This window comes from Gopherus flavomarginatus, chromosome 4, assembly GCF_025201925.1.
Source record: "Gopherus flavomarginatus isolate rGopFla2 chromosome 4, rGopFla2.mat.asm, whole genome shotgun sequence".
Lineage (NCBI taxonomy): Eukaryota > Metazoa > Chordata > Testudines > Testudinidae > Gopherus > Gopherus flavomarginatus.
Genome location: NC_066620.1, coordinates 45,567,051 through 45,587,860, shown reverse-complemented (window position 1 = coordinate 45,587,860; position 20,810 = coordinate 45,567,051). Strand labels below are relative to the sequence as shown.

The following is a 20,810-nucleotide window of genomic DNA, read 5'->3' as shown; positions in this document are numbered from 1 at the left end:
TTCTTCCTCTCCCAATATATCTGTTCCCTAACTGAACATTCACTAATTTCCAGGCAAGAGAATGCATCTTCCCCATCTCTCCATATTGCTCTGTGGTTTGCATGATCAGGTTACTGCTTACTAACTAATGTGTTTACCTTGGTCTGTGGCTCCAAACATCTGTGTAGCTTCCTCTCCTCTAGGAGTTTCATGAATAAATTGCTTGTAAAATGGCAACTTGATGCTGCAACTTGTGATGCAGTTGGACTCCTCAGTCCTGCTCGCAGTGGCACATGGGTATGGGTGAAGGGATGCACTCGGGACCTCTACAGGCCAAGCAAGGACTATCTGTCTCGGTGCCAAACCCCTAGAACTTCTGCTGCAGATGGTCACGGACGTTGCCTAGGGCACAGAGTCTGGAATCCTATTGATAAATACATGAAGTTGGTCCAAGATTCTGATGCCATGTATGTTGGTGCATGGCATGTGGGACAGATGAGAACTCTCACATATTTTAACTAGTGACTTTCCTTAAATTGGCCTGATTATAGGAATTTTTGAAATAGGAAAGGGAGCCCCTGAGAGATTGGTGCTGAAGAAAACCTATTTATTCCTCATACAAGGGAGACATTGTTTAAGAACTTTTCAAGCTTCCCTGTAGATTACTACCCCACACTACATAATGATGTCCAGCTCAAGAGACAGTGACCACAAGTAGCAAGACTTGGAAGAATTCCTCAAGCATACTAACATGAAAGCAATTATTACAGAGGGAAGACAAAGTCATCTCACTATCTAAGGACATATAATGACAATAGGATAGGCATAAGTGACAGTTTCATGAGGTTATGAGGAGTTTTGATATAAAGTAACCCAAACCTCTGCCTATATGTTGAACTGAAATAATACCTCAAAGGTTAGGTACTGGAGACTCCTTGATCTTCCTTGAAAAAAGCCTAACACGGTGTAAGTGTGTCCACAATCTATTCAAATGATTCCACTAGCTAGCATACATCAAATGACATTAGAAGGAAGTGTTATAACTAGTTACTGAAGCAAAATTAAAGCTGTATTTCAGATTATTAAACTCTTGGCATTCGCACATTCCATTAAACATGAGGGACAGTAAGAATTTCAGAATGAAAGTAAATGAGGAACAGATCTAATCCTTCCTGTGGTTAATTTTTTTAATATAAAATTGGTGTTTCTCCGTGGCCTCTGATACAGCATAAACAATTTTTCCCCCCTACTATACAGCAAAAAATAATTCTGCAAGTCACATATGTTCATCAACCATCCTTAAAGACTGAGTTTTATTATTAAAACAGAAAAGGATATACAGCAACACTAGACAGTACAAAGCACTAAAACATACACCACACAGACTGATACTCCTCTGGAATGAGGCATGGGCTAGATGACCTACTAGGTCATGTCCGTCTCTGAGTGTAAGAGATGTTATTTATGTATACAAGTTACTACACATCCTGCATTAGATCAATGGATTCCCAGTCTACATGGTTGGAGAACAGATACATGGTTTTTCATCCTAGTATTAACTATGAAGGGTAAAGCATGGGATTTTTCAAAAGCTTTCAGCAATGGCTTAACTCTGCTCCAATAGTTATGCCCATGTTAGGGGCTTTTGAAAAATCCCACCTTCAGGGCATTCCTTTTTGGTAGTGGTTGCAGTGATCCTCTGCCCAAATTTTTCCTGTCACAACCCTGCCCCTTACCAGTAATGGAATCTGTCCATTCCTCACCTATACTGAACAGCCAAGACTTCCTCAGCAGAAGAGCTTGGGCTGAAGGTGGAGCTGGGGATGCAGGAGGAGCTGGGGTTAGAGGCAGAGTTGGCCTAGGGGTGGCGCGGAGCTGGGCTTGAGGTGGAGCAGAGCTGCGTCTGGGGCTGGTGTGGAACTGTGGTTGGGGCTGGAGCTGGGCTGGGGGCAGAGCGGGGCTGGGGGGGCACTCCCTCCCCGTCCTCCATGGGGGCTGGCACGGGTCCTGCTGCACACATCTCTGAATGCTCCTCTGTGTGCCACACAGTTTGGGGACCACTGAGATAGAGAAATGGCTAAAAAAGCAAAATCTTTTATTCTTTTGTACACGTTTTCAGGCTATACTTTCAATAGCTGGGTATTATTTTTAGATATAATGTATGGAAGGCAATTTGGGTAGAATTCTGGTTTTCCAAATTGTGCAATGGACGAATAGGATGCACTCTTTTGTTTGCAGTGTATTTACATTTAATCCAGACCAGAAAAAAATAAGAAAAAGACAAAAAATTCTCTCTTCCTGATAGACATGGATCCAAGAATGTGAAGTACATATACTAAAATACTCAACAAGTAAATACTTCTGATATAAAACTAGTGTCTAAGACGACAAAAAATACTTTAAGAAATCAGTGTTTACAGTTCAAGTGGTTTGTCCATAAACAATTATAAATTAAAGTGGCTTCCAGTGTTTTAAATAGTTTGGCAAAGTATATTTGCTACGACATATTTTCCTGCAGAGAGAATGGCATGTACATCCACGGCAGAGAAATCAGAATGTCTGTATTCACTGTATGGAAGGTTTTACAAAGGCCTGTTCCACTCCCTTCTTAACTCACAGCTCATGATGGCATACCTTTGTATAACTGTGTGCTAATCTACACGGTGTGTGCACGATCCCATTCAATTCCAACATGAGAGTAGCAGTACAGGAATCCAAGAACAGATAGGGTTGCCCAGGGCCAGCCTGTGAACAGAAAGAAAGATAATACTAGTCAGAGTAATTAATCTAGTTAATGAATACAGCAAGTGGATGGAAATATATTGAGACACGTGTCTGGGGTTGAACATTTGATGGGTTTATAGGGATATTTTTGTTGAACATTTAATATGGGAAGTAGAGCCAAGCCACAGAATTTGAAACCAGATCTGACATTTTCCAAATTTCAGAGGTAGTTAGGTTTGGCTTAGTTTGTTATAGATCCAGGCTCTCCCAAACCTCAAGAGCAATGGGTGTAGGGTTTTGGATTGGTTTCATCTCTATTTAATATTCCAAAAACAATGTGCCAAATTAACTACGTATGTTATACACTTGTTTTCTGTGGGTGGCATTCACCCACTGAACTGAACCCTAGTAGAAAATTTAAATTCTAAGTTAATGATGGCACTTCCTAAGCACAAAAGAGTATAAAGCCACAACATGATGACAAAGTAGTAACATAAGGATACAGGACAAACTGTGCTGCTCACCAGCAGAAGTCTGGGCATTTACAATTAAATCTTAGAATTCTCAGATATTTCCACATCGTCAGCGTCACACACAGCTGCAGGAAATCTACAGTGAAATACTTCCTTTTTTTTTTGGTTCACAGATATCAGACACCTACCTCCTATATTTTCAAAGAATTTCAAAGGGGAGGTGGGCAAGTTGTACTTCTATTTACCATTCTCTTTAATGATAGTCATGACTCTCGAGGAGACTGTGAGTACAGCTGTGGAAAGTATTTGCACTGAGCCTTGAATTCTTTCAGAATGAACCTTGGGTTTGAGGCTTGACATGTTCCCGAACCCATGTCTTTTACAACAACACAGCTATCTTGTTTTAGCTGTCTTGTAGAATTCTAGAAAGAACAAAGTAAGAGTAGTTTTACCTTGAGCTGGTCAAAGCAAACCTGGGAAGCTGGTGGAGGTGTCTAAGGTTTACCTTGACCAACTCATACAACATGGTATCTATCTTGTAAGACACACTTTTATTTCTAGTGAAGACACAGCTGTGAGTTTTCACGTAGGTACACCCTGCAAATCCCACTCAGCCAACCTCCTTTCCCCACAAAATTGGGAACCTTCTCTCCACCTCTCCATGGTCTTTATATGTAAATCATTATGTGTTCTCCTTGAAGAGTTGAACTCATTTAACTCCCACCTGCAAACAAATCTGTCAGGACTGGATCACTTTCACCCTGAAAAGTGAAACTGCAGGCTTCATACCATCCTAACTTTGATGTCCTTGTTTCTCAGTAAAATATAAAATGGAATATAATACTTGAAACTTATATAGTACTTTCCATCTTGCAGACACTTTACCAATATTAACTGACTGATCTTCACAGCACTCCTGGGGAAAGTGAGGCTCTATTTTTACTGCAAAAAGGTATGTTCTTTTACACTGACATAATAAACTCCCTATAAAATCATATTGGAAACAAGATGCTGTAGTTTCTACCACACTGCAGCTAGTCAACCCCTACCTGGGGTTCACATTGACAAGCTACACTGAGGTAACCCCACTTCTTTTTCGCAATGAACACAAAGCCTGAGGCAGAAGGGTTAAATAGCCACACAGGGCAAGATTTTTAAAGGAATTTAGGTGTTTCAAGATGCCGACAGGGGTGCCAAATGGGATTTTCAAAAGCACCCATCATGAGCTAAGGCACCTAGTGGGGTTTTCAAAAGCACCTATCTGTATCTTTAAGAACTTAAATACCTTTACAAATCTGTCCCAGGGAGATTGAGAGCTTACTGAGCCCTACTCAGGCCTGGTCTACACTACGGGTTTATACAGAATTTAGCAGCGTTAAACTGAATTAACCCTGCACCCGTCCACACAACGAAGCCCTTTATATCAATATAAAGGGCTCTTAATATCGATATCTGTACTCCTCCTTGACGAGGGGAGTAGCGCTGAAATCGGTATTGCCATTTTGCAATAGGGTTAGTGTGGCCGCAATTCCACGATATTGGCCTCTGGGCGCTATCCCACAGTGCACCATTGTGACCGCTCTGGAAAGCAATCTGGAGTCGGATGCACTGGCCAGGTAGACAGGAAAAGCCCCGCAAACTTTTGAATTTCATTTCCTGTTTGTCCAGCATGGAGAGATGATCAGCACAGGTGACCACACAGAGCTCATCAGCACAGGTAACTACACAGTCTGAGAATCGAAAAAGAGCTCCAGCATGGACTGCACGGGAGATACTGGATCTGACTGCTATATGGGGAGAGGATTCCGTGCTAACAGAACTCCATTCCAAAAGACGAAATGAAAAAACATTTGAAAAAATTTCCAAGGCCATGATGGAGAGAGGCCACACCAGGGACTCAGTACGGTGCCGTGTGAAAGTTAAGGAGCTCAGACAAGCCTACCAGAAAACCAAAGAAGCAAATGGAAGGTCCAGGGCAGGTGGGGGTAATCTTAGCCTTGCCTGAGGATTCTGCAGATGGGGAAGATGAGGAGGACGAGCTTGCAGAGAGCACACAGCACTCCATTCTCCCCAACAGCCAGAAGCTTTTTCTCAGCCTGACAGAAGTACCCTCCCAGCCTTCCCAAGCCACTATCCCAGACAATGAAGCCATGGAAGGGACCTCTGGTGAGTGTACCTTTGTAAATATAAAACATGGTTTAAAAGCAAGCATTTTTTTAATCATTAATTTGCCCTGAGCACTTGGGATGCATTCGCGGCCAGTACAGTTACTGGAAAAGTCTGTTAACATGTCTGGGGATGGAGTGGAAATCCTCCAGGGATATCTCCATGAAGCTTTCTGGAGGTACTCCAAAAGCCTTTGCAGAAGGTTTCTGGACAGGGCAGCCTTATTCCGTCCTCCATGGTAGGACAATTGATCACGCCATGCATGTAGCAAGTAATCTGGTGTCATTGCATGACAAAGCCTAGCTGCGTATGGTCCCGGTGTTTGCTGGCATTCAAGCAACATCCGTTCTTTAGCTCACTGTGTTATCCTCAGGAGAGTGATATCGTTCATGGTAACCTGGTTGAAATACGGGAATTTAATTAAGGGGACAGAGATGGTTGGGCTGTTTGCCTGTGGCTTAAAAGAAATCCTTCCCTGCATTTAGCCAAGCACGGGGAGGGGGAGGTAATTGGCGCTGAGCTTTTTCGCGTTTGGCTAGCTGGGATCTTCCCTGCTACCAGCCACGCAGTGGGGGGGGGGGAGGGTGGCTAACAGTGATCTTCCATGATACCAGCAACGCGGTGGGGGGAGAGATAAAGTGATCATCCCAGAGAATTGGATGGAGGGGGTTCTGGTGCTGTACGTTAACAGGAAAGAAGCAGCACTCAATGGGCTTTGCTTGCTATTTGGGAAAGGAGGGTGCTGGATATATGAAGGCTGCAGAAGCCGAAAGACAATGGCTTACCATGGCCACATGCAAGCCGAATTCTGATGCCCGGACCTGCGTCTGTGATCTCTAACACCAAAGCCGCAAGCACTCAATATTAAGATGCAAAATTCAACCTTGTAGTGAGATCACATGTGCTATGTAAGGTGAATAGCATTGTTCACCCTGAAAGAGCATAACCATTGTTCTGTAAAATGAATATTTTTAAATACTTCTCTCCCTTTTTTCCCTCCCTCCTGCAGTTGCAAATTTTTCAAGTCTCCCTCCTCTGTCCCGAAGGCTATCTCAGATAAGGCGGCGGAAAAAAAAAGATGTGAGACGAAATATTCTCGGAAATCATGGAAGTGACCCGCAATGAAAGAGCTCATCTGAATGAGTGGAAGGACGTGGTATCAAAGTACAGGAAAGATGCCAGTGAACATGAGGAGAGGAGAGATGCTTAAGATCAGAGGTGGCGGCAGGAAGATCAGCGGTGGCGGGATGCAACTCTGGGGCTGCTGCGTGATCAAACTGACATGCTCTGGCATCTGGTGGAGCTTCAGGAATGACAGCAGGATCACAGAGTGCCGCTGCAGCCCCTGCTTAACCATCCTCCCCCCTCACCATGTTCCTTAGCTTCCTCACCCACCAGACGACTAAGAACACATGGAGGGAGGCTCCGTGCACCCGCCCATTCCACCCCCGTGGACAGTCCAACCAAAAGGCTGTCAATATTTTGAAATTTTTTTAGTGGCCTTTTCCTTCCCTCCTATCCTCCTCCCAAACCCCACCCGGGCTACCTTGTCAGTTCTCTCCCTCTTTTTATAATTAATTAATAAAGAATACATGATTTTTAAATGAGAGTGACTTTATTTCCTTAGGAAGCAAGTGGTAGTCAAAGGGGGAGGGAGGGTGGCTTACAGGGAATGAGTCAATAGGGGGGGGTGATCAAGGAGAAACAAACACAATAGTCACACTGTACCCTGGCCCATGATGAAACTGTTTTTCAAAGCCTCTCTGATGTGCACCGCTTCCTGGTATGCTCTTCTAATCGCCCTGGTGTCTGGCTGCGCGTAATCAGCGGACAGGTGATTTGCCTCAGCCTCCCACCCCACCATAAAGGTCTCCCCCTTACTCTCACAGAGATTGTGGAGCACACAGCAAGCAGCAATAACAAAGGGGACACTGGTTTGGCTGAGGTCTGAGCAAGTCAGTAATGTGCGCCAGCGCGCCTTTAAATGGCCAAATGCACATTCTACCATCATTCTGCACTTGCTCAGCCTGTAGTTGAACAGCTCCTGACTACTGTCCAGGCTGCCTGTGTATGGCTTCATGAGCCATGGTATTAAGGGGTAGGCTGGGTCCCCAAGGATAACTATAGGTATTTCAATATCCCCAACTGTTAATTTCTGGTCTGGGAAGTAATTCCCTTGCTGCAGCCATTTAAACAGAGTAGTGTTCCTGAAGACGCGAGCGTCATGAACCCTTCCCGGCCATCCCATGTGGATGTTGGTGAAACATCCCTTGTGATCCACCAGTGCTTGCAGCACCATGGAAAAGGACCCCTTACAGTTTATATACTGGGTGCCCTGGTGCTCCGGTGCCAAGATAGGGATATGGTTTCCATTTTTCGCCCCTCCACAGTTAGGGAATCCCATTGCAGCAAAGCCACCCACTATGACCTGCACATTTCCCAGAGTCACAATCTTTCGTAGCAGCAGCTTAATGATTGCTTTGGCTACTTGCATTACAGCAGCCCCCACAGTAGATTTGCCCACTCGAAATTGATTCCCAATTGACCGGTAGCTGTCTGGCGTTGCAAGCATCCAGAGGGCTATCGCCACTCGCTTCTCAATTGTGAGGGCTGCTCTCATCTTGGTATTCTGGCATTTCAGGGCAAGGGAAAGCAAGTCACAAAGTTCCATGGAAGTGCCCTTACTCATGTGAAAGTTTCGCAGCCACTGGGAATCATCCCACACCTGCAACACTATGCGGTCCCACCAGTCTGTGCTTGTTTCCCGGGCCCCAAATCGGCGTTCAATGGCTAAAACCTGCCCCATTACCAGCACGATCTCCAATGCGCCGGGACCTGCAGTTTGAGAGAATTCTGTGTCCACGTCCTCATCACTTTCCTCGCCGCGCTGCTGTAGCCGCCGCCTCCTCGCCTGGTTTTGCAAGTCCTGGTTCAGCATAGACTGCACGAGAACGCGCGAGGTGTTTACAACGTCCATGACTGCTGTCTTGAGCTGAGCAGGGCCCATGCTTGCCATGCTATGGTGTCTGCACAGTTCACCCAGGAAAAAAGGCGTGAAACGGTTGTCTGCTACTTGTATGGAGGGAGGGGTGCAGCTGTACCCAGAACCACCCGCAACAATGTTTTTTGCCTCATCAGGCACTGGGATCTCATCCCAGAATTCCAATGGGCGGGGGAGACTGCGGGAACTATGGGATAGCTACCCACAGTGCAACGCTCCGGAAATTGACACTAGCCTCAGTACATGGATGCACACCGCCGAACTAATGTGCTTAGTGTGGCCGCTTGCACTCGACTTTATGCAATCTGTTTTAAAAAACTGGCTTCTGTAAAATCGGAATAATCCCGTAGTGTAGACATACCCTCATATTCACAGCACAGTACACCATATCCTACATCAGGGTGGCTCCAGAGACACATGCGGCTCTTCAGAAGTTAATATGTGGCTCCTTGTATAAGCACCTACTACAGGGCTGGAGCTACAGGCGCCAACTTTCCAATGTGCAAGGGCGTGCTCACTGCTCAACCCCTGGCTCTGCCACAGGCCCTGTCCCCACTCCTCCCCCCCAGAGCCTCCTGAATGCCAGGAAACAGCTGATCCGGATGTGCAGGAGGGAGGGAAAGGTGCTGATTGATGGGGCTGCTGGTGGGTGGGAAGCACTGGGAGCGGGAGGGCAGCTGATGGGGGGTTGCTGATGTATTACTGTGGCTCTTTGGCAATGTACGTTGGTAAATTCTGGCTCCTTCTCAGGCTCAGGTTAAATTCATAAGGCTTTGGCTACAGAATGATCACAGTGAAAGGCAAAATAGACTGATATGTAGTGAAAACACCTTATAGAGAACATTAATTATAGTAAAAGAACGAGAAGTACTTGTGGCACCTTAGAGATTAACAAATTTATTTGGGAAGTGGGTTTTTGCCCACAAAAGCTTATGCCCAAGTAAATGTGTTAGTCTCTAAGGTGCTACAAGTACTCCTGTTCTTTTTGCTGATACAGACTAACACGGCTACCACACTGAAATTAATTAGAGTGAAATTCCACCTGCGTTCAAGTGGAGTGAGTCTTGAATTGTTTCACTTTATTTCAATAGACTTTCACTTAGGGTTGCCAACTTTTTACTCCAGTGGTCCCCAACGTGGTGCCCCTGGGTGCCATGGTGCCCGCCAGGGCATTTATGTGCGCCTGCCTAGTGCCTAGCAGGAGAGAGAAGCCGTGGCCCAGCACCTGACAGAAACAGAGAATTCAGGCGGCGAGCATGGTGTTCTCTGTTCCCAGCAGGCGTGGGGCCTGCCTAGTGCCTAGCAGGGGAGACAAGCCGCTGCCCTGCACCTGCCGGGGACAGAGAACTCCAGGGCTACAGGCTGTGGGCGCCAGTGTTCTCGATCCCTGGCAGGCGCAGGCCTGTGGCTTAAGCCAGAGAGAAGCCCACAGCCCTGCACCTGCCAGGGACAGAGAACTCCAGGGCTACAGGCTGTGGGCGCCGGTGTTCTCGGTCCCTGGCAGGTGCGGAGCCGTGGCGTAAGCCAGCGAGAAGCCGCAGCCCTGCGTCTGCTGGGGACAAAGAACTCCGGGGCTGCAGGCTGCGGGTGCTGGTGTTCTCTGTCCTCGCAGTTTGTCTTCGGCTTCTCTCTGGATTCATATATTATGTTATATTAAATATGATATTTTTTGTATGATTTAATGTACAAATACAAAATTAGCCTTGAAAAACTGTTGGCGCTCGCCACACTCTTCTGAAAACATGAATGTGCTACTGGCCACAAATAGGTTGGGGACCACTGTTCTACTAGCACAAAACTGAACACTCTTGCCCCACGCCTCCTCTGAAGCCACACCCATGCCCCACCCCCGCTCACTCCATCTCCCCTTCCTTTGTTGCTCGCTCTCCCTACCCTCACTCACTTGCTCATTTTCACTGGGCTGCTGCAGAGGGTTGGGGTGAGGGCTCTAGGGTGGGGCCAGGGATGAGAGGTTTGGGTTGCAGGAGGGGGCTCTGGGCTGGGAGGTGGAGCTGAGGGGTTCAGAGTATGGGAGGGGGCTCTGGGCTGTGGGTGTGGGTTCTGGGGTGGGGCCAGAAATGAGGGGTTCAGGGTGTGGGAGAAGGCTCTGGTCTGGTGCAGGGGGGTTGGAGTGAGGCGGGGGAAGGGTTAGGCTCCAGCTGAGGGTGTGGGCTCTGAGGTGGGTCTGTGAATGGGGGGTTTGGGGTACAGGAGTGTGCTCCAGGCTGGGATTGAGAGGTTCAGGGCTGAGGCGGGGGGGGGGGGGAGGCGGGAAGAGAAAAGAAAATGCAATTACCATGGAGAAGGAAAGGGTAAAGAAGAATTTCTGGCTCACAGTGATGGAGGAGATGAGGGTGGAGAGAAGAGGAATGAGTCTTGCTTCAGCTGCTCAATACTGAGAGTGAAGCTATGGCCTTCCCAACTGTATGCGCACGCACCCTGCCAACCCATACACACATACCTCTAGTGCTCCCTGCAAATGTAGGAGTGTAGCCCTGAGGATTAATCTGCTGGTCTGCATAAAATGTCTTTTTGATAAATTTAAGTATTTGATGTAATAGGCTTATAAATTCATAAAACAATAGCTGTAATGCAAGAAACCTACAGGTCAAACATCCTGTATGACGCTAAGGCAACTTCAGCACATTTTGGGACCCTTACTCAGAAAAGTGATAATAAGACAAAATACCTACGCAGATGTCTGGAGACCTTTAACTGAACCAATAACAGTAAAGGGTGGAAAAAGGGGATTTTTGCCCACAAATCTAACAAGTACACCACAAATGCATACGTACCTGTCAATCATACGCACATAAATGTTAAGCTATGAGGCAAGAGTACCCTAACATTTCCGTGGGGAAAAGATAAAATTTGCTCCATAAAAAGGTGAGACAGCTCACCATCAGGGAGGCAATACACCCATCTGTCTGCTCCTGTCTACTCTATATTGCCTCCACCCTCATCTACATATCGATGCTACCCATCTATGATGGCTATTAACTATTAATAGGCTGTAGTATTATTTCTTTTCAAAACAGTAAGTAAAAAGGGATTTAATTTCCCTCATATTTCATTTTAGTTTTAGCATTTAGTATATATAGAGAGTTAAAATCAGAATGCAAACCATCTTAAAATAACTTCCTTTGCCAGAGGTGTGAAACCGCTCAAGGGGCGCTGCTACACTAAAGTGAGTATTCAAGTTTGCATAAATCATAAATCTATATCTTAAAGAACTGTGATATTTTGTAACTTTGTGATCTTGAACTGTTTTAACATTTACTTATTGTTTCATTAATTTTAATAAAAAGGTCTTTATGACTATATCTGTCTCAGTGTAAGCTCCTGTCATATACCCCGAAGTTCCTTTTATAAACTCTGTGAAGCCTGATTCAGGACGAACTTTATCTTCTGATCAAATATATTGGCAAGCCAAACCCATACTAATTAATATCCAATAATTATTATTAATATTATTAATTAAAATTAATTAATCAAATAAAATTAAATTAAGTGGATAAATTACACCAACCCTACTAACTCACCCCAAATCAGGCTACAGGAGCCATCATCAATCTAGTGAAGTGGAGGGGATCTCTTGTCCTGTGGGCTCTCCCTTGTTACAATATAACTTAGCCTACAGTGGAAGTTGTTACTGGGGAAAAGCCCTTTATGATGAGATGTTTCCACTATAGATATAAAATATAGAAACAAAAGGAGCCACATTCTGCTTCCATTTACATCCATATAAATCCAGAGTAATTGCATTCCAGTCCCTGTAGTCACTCTGAATTTACCTGGGTGTGTCTAAGAGAATTTTGTAGGTATACAATTTAAATATGGTGAGTAGCCTGGAACAAGCGAAAGGCCTTTTGAGCAGTGTCTTTATTTCAGCATCTGCACCTACAATTTTAGTGAATACAAAATAAACATCTTCAAAAACAAAACAAAAAAGTCCATAATAACTCAACAGATTTTAAACCTTAGGAAACAGAAACCAAGGGACACAGGATATGATATCCACCTTTCAAAGTTGCTGGTAAAACCCAAGAAAAGTTACCTTTGCTTCAGCACTAACTAATACAAAAATAAGTAGAGCATGCATCCTTGGCTCTGTTGTGGTCCCATACATCTCAAGAAGGCACTTTGTAATGTCAAGAGTTCTGTTAAGATTTGTAACTAAAGAGAAAAAATCCAACAGGTGAAGAAAAAATGGTTACCTACTTTTCGTAACTGTTCTTTGAGATGTGTTGCTCATTTCCATGCCATGCTAAGTGTGTGTGTGCTGCGTGTCCCATTACCAGAGATTTTTCCCCAGTGGTATCCATAGGGCCAGGGCCCGCACTCATGCACTGGTAGAAGGGGCACTGCTGGCTCTGCGCCTTTCCAATTCCTTCTTGCTGTCAACTCCAATGGCAGGGTATGAGGGGGGGTAATGGAATGGAGATGAGCAACACATCTTGAAGAACACCAGTTACAAAAGGTAGGTAATCCTGTCAATTCCATGCTAAGCGACTCACAAGCAGTATCATCAGAGATGGGCTTGGAGTTCTGGGGCATACCAAATGTAACACAGCTTTCCTGAAATTGGCATCATCTGTGGCCTGTTGGGTGATGGCATAGTGTTGAGGCAACATAGGTGGTTGCAGGCCTCCTTTTGTCTTGGGGAATAAAAAAATAGCGGGAGTAAAAACCTACCCTTCTCATCTTGGAAGGGCTTATTTCCACAGTCCCTGCCCGTAGCAGGGTTTGCACCTCCTGGACAAGAAGTTGCTCATGGGAAGGGTCCCTGAAAAGAGATGTGGAAGGGGTGTGTGCTGGAGGGATGGAGACAAACTGCAGGGCGTACCCTTCTGCTATGGTACTGAGTACCCAGTGGTCCAATGTAATTGACCCCTAAGCACGGAGGTATGGTAAAAGGTAGTTCATAAATACAAATGGAGGTTGTTTATCTGGGAGGGAGACTGGTAAGCCATCCCCAGGCATGCCTTCAAAAGGCCTATCTGCCTCCACTCGAGAAACAGCTAGTGCCCTGTTGGGCAGAGGTGGAAGGCAGCTGACCCTGATGGTGCCTATAACTTTTCCCTTTTTTCTTGCAGGGCTTGTACCTGGATGGTCCTGAGAACCGGCGGGGGGCCGTTGCAGCCTAAATTGTTTCCTTGAGGCCGGCGGTGTATAAAGGCCCAGGGATCACAGCATAGCCCTGGAGTTTTTAAGGCCATGCAGTTTGGTGTCTGTCTGGTCCAAGAATAATGAGGCTCACTCAAATGGGAGCTCCTGGACCAGCTGCTGAACCTCCTGGGACAGACCCAAAGACTGTCATCACAAACCACGAATCATGGCGACTGCCGATGCCATTGTTCCAGCCGCCAAATCTGCAGCATCTAAAGTCGCCTGGAGAGACGTTGTGGCCATTATCTTTCCTTCCTCCATGATGCCCCTGAATTCCTGCTGCAATTCTTGAGGCAAGGAATCCTTAAATTTGGCCATGGAGTTTTAAATGTTAAAATTGTATCTCCCCACAGCGCCTGCTGGTTTGCAATATGAAGTTGAAGGCTTGTAATGGGACAAACCTTTCTACCAAAAAGGTCCAGGCATTTAGCTTCCTTATTTTTTGGAGTGGCACTTGTCCGTCCTTGCCTATCCCGCTCATTAGTGGAAAAAACCACAAAGGACCCCGGGGGAGGGTCTGAGAACATGTACTCAAATCCACTGGCAGGAACATAGTATTTCTTTTCTGTCCTTTTAGATGTTGAGGGCAGAGAGGAAGGGTTCTGCCATGGTGCTTTTACGAACTTAACCACCCACTCAGGCACCAGCAGAGCCACCTTGGTGGGATCCACGGCAACCAGAATATCAAAGAGGGCATCCATGGGTTCTTTCAGCTCCTCTGCCTCTAGGCCCAGGCTGGTCATGACCATCTTAAGGAGCTCCTGGAGGGCTCTAAAATAATCTGGAGGCAGGGGGTTAGCAGGACCTGTGAATGCCTTGTCTGGGGATGATGATGAGGATGCTGCCAGTGGTGGTAGGGCTAAATCCTCTGCCTCCCCTGAGGTAATTTCTGTGGGAGGTACTGCTAGGGTTTCAGTACCATGGTCAGAGTCTGAGCCTGGCTCTGGGACTGGCTGGGGAGGAGCCACACTCCATCTCTCAGAGATCACCACAGACTGAGGGTGAGAGAACGGCCTTAGCATCGCCGAGAACCCCGATGGGTTCCAGCACTGCCACTGCATGGGCCATTGGCCTGGAAGCCATTGGCCCATATATGGTCCGGCACCAACGTCTGTTACATGTGCTGGGTGACGGAGCCTCTTTTGAGGGGGAACTGAATCCCTCTTGAAGTCTGATGAGGATTCCTCATAAGATGACTACAGCAGAGCCACTGCTGATCCCTCCTGCCGGCTATGCTGGGAGCCAGGGAGTGGTGTTGAGGGACAACTCTTTTGCACAGGGGACTAGCTACGGGAGGCTAGCAATTGGTGCTGGGACTGGTGTCGAGGCTGAGATGACCAATGGCAGTGCTCAAGAGAATAGTGCCATGGCTCAGGTGGCTGCTGTCAGGGCTTGGGTGAGCGGCATAGAGATTTGGGTGGCCGGTGCCGGGACTCATATGACCAGTGCTGGGGCTTGGGTGACTGGTGCCAGGGTATGAGTGACTGGTGCCGGCCCACTGGGGATCATTGTCTTGAGGCCGTAGATTAGCACAGCAATGGAGACCGGTGCTGGGTTGGGGGACCACTGCGAAAGTCCCATAGTGGGCTTCCCTTTCAATACCAGTGCCCTCAGAGGATCTAGGGAGGAGGGTGGTCGGTCCCGGGGTGTGGGAGGCACCTGTAGGGCCATAAGGTTCCTCGCTGCCTGAAAGGCTTCCGGTGTGGAGGGAACTCTCAATTGCACTGGGCCCCGGCTATTCTTTGGCATGTGGGGTGGGTCTCGAGTTGGGCTAGATGCCAGAAGTGGAGTCATCGCCACAGCCATATGTCTCTGTGGGGAGTGTGAATGGCCCGACATGGGTTGCATCTCGCTCTTGCCCTCCTGCTGTTTCCCTGTCGCTGGAGATGGGGAATGGTGCTAAGGGGGGCACAGTTCAGAGAGGCACTTCATCCTGAAGCCAATGTACTTGGCCCTGAGTCTGACCTACTTGGCTCAGAGGCCAGTCTGAGTGTGGCTTCCATCAGCAGGGCTTTCAATCTGATATCCCTGTCCTTTTGGGTGCCTGGCCTTAAGTCTGCATTTGTCCCTGATGTGAGCCTCCGCAAGGCCCTTTAGGCAGCTGGAGTGGGGACTGTTCACTGGCAATGGGCTTACTACAGGTAGCGCACGGTTTGAAACCTGGGGATCAGGGCATGCCCTAACCCTGGGACAAGGTCCCTTAAGTGGACTATCTAACACCAACTAACAAACTAACTAACCATATTTACAAAAATACAGTCCGGTAAATCACTAAAGAAGGCTTGCAAACACAAAGAAAGGAAGACTGTTCCAGCAACTGTCATAGGCGGTAAGAAGGAACTGGAAGGGTGCAGGGTCAGTGGCGCCCCTTATACTGGTGCATGAGTGCAGGCCTCCAGGAGATGCTAGAGCCAGCCCTACGGACACTACCAAGGGAAAAATCTCCAGCAAGGGCGCATGCAGCGTGCGCACACCTAGCATGGAACCAACATGAGCAAGCACTCGAAGAAGAATCCACATTAGGGAATACTGAGGAGTAAAAGATGGTGGTAGGTGCTAGTCCTGCAAACATTTATACATGTGCTTGATTTTATGCATGAGCAGTCCTCTTGACATCAGGGGGATTGTTCACCTGCATAAGGTTAAGCATGTGCATAGATGTTTGCAGGAGTGGAGCCTGAGAATACAACGTGGCTGGTGAAAATCTAAAATCCTTCCCTGAACCAGCCTTTTGGGTCAAATCTTCATGATGGGACTCAGCAACCCTCCTCCTGGTTCAGAATACATCCAAACTAGACATACCTGTACCTTATCTCAGCAGTGGCGAAGCTTTACTGATACAAGAACTAGCGCTGATGGGCCTGAGTTGTTTAGACCACCACAATGAAAACTTGCTTGGAGCAGTTCATAATGCATTGGTAAAACTCTGGAGCTCTGTTCACACTCTCACTTTCAATGAGAAACTGCATCGTCTTTACAGCTCTCGTTTCTAGTACACTCTTTCCTCCTTCTTGCTCTTTTCTGATAAGTATCCTCTTCCTAACTACAAGCTCCTCCCTCCCTCTCCTGACCTGAGTTTTGTGACTTTTCTGTAGTCAGTTCTACTCACTCCTTTTCTCTTCCCTCCCTGCCCCTTGTGCCACCTCAGAGTCAAAAAGAAAGATCTGACTGCTACGCAGGGGACTATTTTCTGCATTTGAAAACTAAAGTCATTGTGTTTCCAGTCATACACACTCCCCAGTCCCTCAATTGTCTGGCTGATTTAGTGAAATCTCACAAGAGAATATGTTTGTAAGGTTTTAAAAATGGAATCCCAACCTTAACAATTCTTTATGAAGTGATTTTGATAAAATCTATATTCCTAAATAGAAACAACAGGAGGGGGACCATTGAGTCCTCGTATGAAGACGTTTAGCTGCAGATTCTAGTCAGAATTTTACTTTAGCAAATTTGGTCTCTAGCAATTTTACCATTTCTTTACTGGTCTCACTTTAAACAGATATGGCACCCGATTCTGATCCCACTTACACTGGTATAACTCAATGGAGTTACAGTGGGAAAATCTGGTAGTGTCCGGCCAATAGTATTTCCACTTTGCTTCTCTACCCATGAATCTCTCTGATTGAATAGGGCATTGGAAAATCCTTCATATGAACTAAATAACGGACCCGATTCACCTTTCCTCTACTCCAGCCCTGTGGCACTGTAACTTCATTGGACCAATTCAGTTAAACAACACAGAGCTGGAGTAAAGCAGGGGTGAATCAGACTCAAGTTTTAAATCTATTTAAATGCTGCAATTTGTCCCTACAATCTTTTTTACAAGCTGTAACCTGAAAGCACAGTTTGGTAAATTGCCTCGTCTATCTCGAATGATGGAGTCTCCTTTCAGATGTCTAAACATAAAATCTGAGCTAGAATTTAAATGTTAATCGGTTTAAATTGTATATCATATCTACTGCAGTCTAGGATTATTGCTCTAGATTTCTGGTTGGAATTGAGTTACATCATTTAGCACAACATAATCAAAACAATTAAAATTCTTGTGTTCTAATTAGAAAATGTCCTGCCAATAGCAATTTAGCTACCAATGAAAAAGAGAGGTTAGCCAAGATAACCACCTGGATGACAATGAGACACAGAGACTGAGAGGGACAGGGAAGGATTCTTCTGAAGAGTTCAAAACTTGGGCCCATATTTATTTGAACATCTTTAGAGAAGCTGCAGTTACAACTTGTACAGTACTGTGCATATTCTATGGATGGCAGGAAATGGGACTTTCAGAATGCAGGACCTTCAGTAACATTCTTTGCACCTACAGAAGGTAGCACCTTTCATTCAATGACCTCAAAGTGTGCTACAAAGGTATTGTTATCCCTCCAATTAACTGATGGGGAACGCACACTGAAGTCAGTGGAAAGACTTGACTTCAATGGGCATTGGATCAAGCCATAAGACTCAGATTTTTAAAGATATTTAGGCGTCAACAAGCATATGGATAAGGGTGATCCAGTGGCTATAGTGTACTTAAACTTTCAGAAAGCCTTTGACAAGATCCCTCGCCAAAGGCTCTTAAGCAAACTAAGCAGTGAAGGATAAGAAGGAAGGTCCTCTCGTGGATCAGTAACTGGTTAAAAGACAGGAAACAAAGGCTAGGAATGAAAGGTCAATTTTCAGAATGGAGAGAGGTTAATAGCGGTGTCCCCCAAGGGTCTGTACTGGGATGGTGCTGTTCAACATATTCATAAATGATCTAGAAAAAGGGGTAAACAGGGAGGTGGCAAAGTTAGCTGATGATACAAAATTACTCAAGATAGTTAAGTCCAAAGCTGACTTTGAAGAGCTACGAAGAGATCTCACAAAACGAGGTGACTGGGCAACAAAATGGCAGATGAAATTCAATTTTGATAAATGCACAGTAATGCATATTGTTAAACATAAACCCAACTATACATACAAAATGATGGAGCGTAAATTAGCTGTTACCACTCAAGAAAGAGATCTTGGAGTCACTGTAGATAGTTCTCTGAAAAAATCCACTCAATGTGCAGTGGCAGTCAAAAAAGCTAAACGAATGTTAGGTATCATTAGGAAAGGGATAACTAATAACTCTGTACATATCATAATGCCACTACATAAATCCACAGTATGCTCACACCTTTAATACTGTGTGCAGTTCTGGTCACCCCATCTGAAAAAAGATTTTTTTGAAATGGAAAAGGTACAGAGAAAGGCAACAAAAACGATTAACGATATGGAACAGCTTCCATATGAGGAGAGATTAAAAAGACTGGGACTGTTCAGCTTCAAAAAAGACACCTAAGCGGGGATATGATACAAGTCTATATAATCATGGATGGTGTGAACAAAATGAATAAGGAATAGTTACTTTCTTTTTCACATAACACCAGACTAGGGGTCACCCAATGAAATTAATAAGCAGGAGGTTTAAAACAAACAAAAGTACTTTTTCACACAACACACAATCAACCTGTGGAACTCATTGCCAGGGGATGTTGTGAGAGCCAAAACTATAAGTGGCTTCAAAAAAGAATCAGGTAAATTCATGGAGGATAGGTCCAGCAATGGCTATTGGCCAAGATGGTGAAGGATGCAACCCTAGGCTCTGTGTGTCCCTAGGCTCTGGCTGCCAGATGCTGGAACTGGATGACGGCGGCTGGATCACTTGATAATTGTCCCATTCTGTTCATTCCCTTTGAAACTGGCTTTGGACACTGTCAGAAGGCAGGATACTGGGCTAGATGGACCATTGGTATGGCCATTCTTATATTCTGTGTGCATAAAGATAAAATAGGGATCTAGCAGATTTTCAAAAGCACGTAGGCATCCAGATTTTTAAAGGTATTTAGGTGTTGCTACACTTGGTGCTGCAATGCCTAACTGATTTAGGAGCAGAAATATAATTTTCAAAAGGCACTTAGGAGACAAAATCCCACTGACAACTGATGGGATTTAGAGTCCTAAGTGCCTAAATCTCTTTTGAAAATGAGATTTAGTCTTCCAAATTAGGTAAACTTTGCAATGCTGAGCACAACAATTCTGGGACCCAATTCCTAAAATCTATGGGAGTTAGGCACTTAAGAGTTTTTAAAAATCCCACTAGTCTCTTCAAATCAGTGGCAGAGCCAGGAATAGCATGCAGATATTCCAGACTTCCACTCCTCTTCTCTAACGACTTCAAATGCTTCCTTCCTTCCTTTCAATTAAAATGTATTACAAATCCAGCAATAAATGAGTACTTGGGTTCTTCTGAGTTCCCAGTAAGGACAAATTTATGTGAAGGGAAAAAAAAGGCTTGACAGTCAAGCTGGAATGATGTCATCTCTGGATTAATTTTACACTGATGACCTATGTGTCATCATGTAACTTCTGTAATCAAATAAAAGGAAGTATGAGCCACTCGAGTCATTTCAAGGGTGCCTTTGCCTTGCTTAAAACACTGTTGCAAACCCAGGCTGCCAAAACATAATGATGTACTTGATCTAAATTCTAAAAGGACTTTGTCCTCTTACTTTAGCATTGCAAGTCATATTCCCTGAACTCTTTTTTCTCTTTCATCCTGACCTCACCTCCAAAGATATTTCAAAAGACTTATTTCTGCCCATCATTCTTCCCCCCCCTAAAAGCTGCATAAGGTGTTGGTCAGAGAAAAACAGAAAATCTTCAGACACAAAATGTCATTCTCTGTATAACCTTTTCCAGTTATCCATTCAGAAGCACACACACATTGTATATCTGCATCTATATATAAAATAACATACAAAAAACTACCTTATTAAGGCTGCAAAGTCAACCACTGAATAGTTAAGAAATAGCAGAGATGAGGTTGCCCATGCAACCTTAGTTCACCCTGCTTTTACCTATGTGTTACAATAGCCTTTAGTCATTTGATTTTTGACTGGAGGACTCCATTTTGATGGCTGCATCATATTTTCATCATCTTTGCACAACAAAATAGAAAAGATGAGTACTACATTAATCTATACTGTCTGTAACTGAAGGACTTAATTCTGCAACCTTTACCTGCACGACTCATCTTGTTGAAGTCAACTGGACTGCTCTTGTTAGTAAGGAATACTTGCCTGATAAAGGCTTGCAGAATCAAGAGAAAGTTCTGTACTAGGGCGGGTATATACTGTGCATCAAGTCAGAAACAAACTTCTCGGTAAAGTGATAAAAAATATGATACATTTTGTGCAGAAATTCTAGGGCGGTTCATCAGCCTGTTGTACTTGGAATGTGTAGCACTCAACCCACCCCCTTTCAATGGTCTCTCC

The 20,810-nt window shown here is 45.2% G+C and overlaps 2 protein-coding genes across 7 annotated transcripts in view; one reads left to right on the top strand and one right to left on the bottom strand.

Moving 5' to 3' along the window:
• LPGAT1 (lysophosphatidylglycerol acyltransferase 1) overlaps window positions 1–6,946 on the top strand; it is a 947,911-nt gene extending 940,965 nt beyond the window's left edge. Inside the window, exon 11 of the transcript XR_007774158.1 lies at window positions 6,840–6,946. The gene's annotated coding sequence lies outside the window, so the exon portion shown is untranslated. The remainder of the gene's footprint in view (window positions 1–6,839) is intronic.
• Window positions 1,265–20,810, bottom strand: part of HHAT (hedgehog acyltransferase) — a 349,307-nt gene continuing 329,761 nt past the window's right edge. For 5 of the 6 annotated variants that reach the window (XM_050951880.1, XM_050951879.1, XM_050951882.1 and 2 more), the window contains one exon: window positions 1,265–2,724. In XM_050951880.1, coding sequence (XP_050807837.1) covers window positions 2,636–2,724 — 89 coding nt within the window. In that variant the 3' untranslated portion in view covers window positions 1,265–2,635. Of the gene's footprint in view, window positions 2,725–7,979; window positions 8,284–20,810 lie in introns of those variants that run through there. The other variant, XM_050951881.1, reaches the window with a different exon arrangement.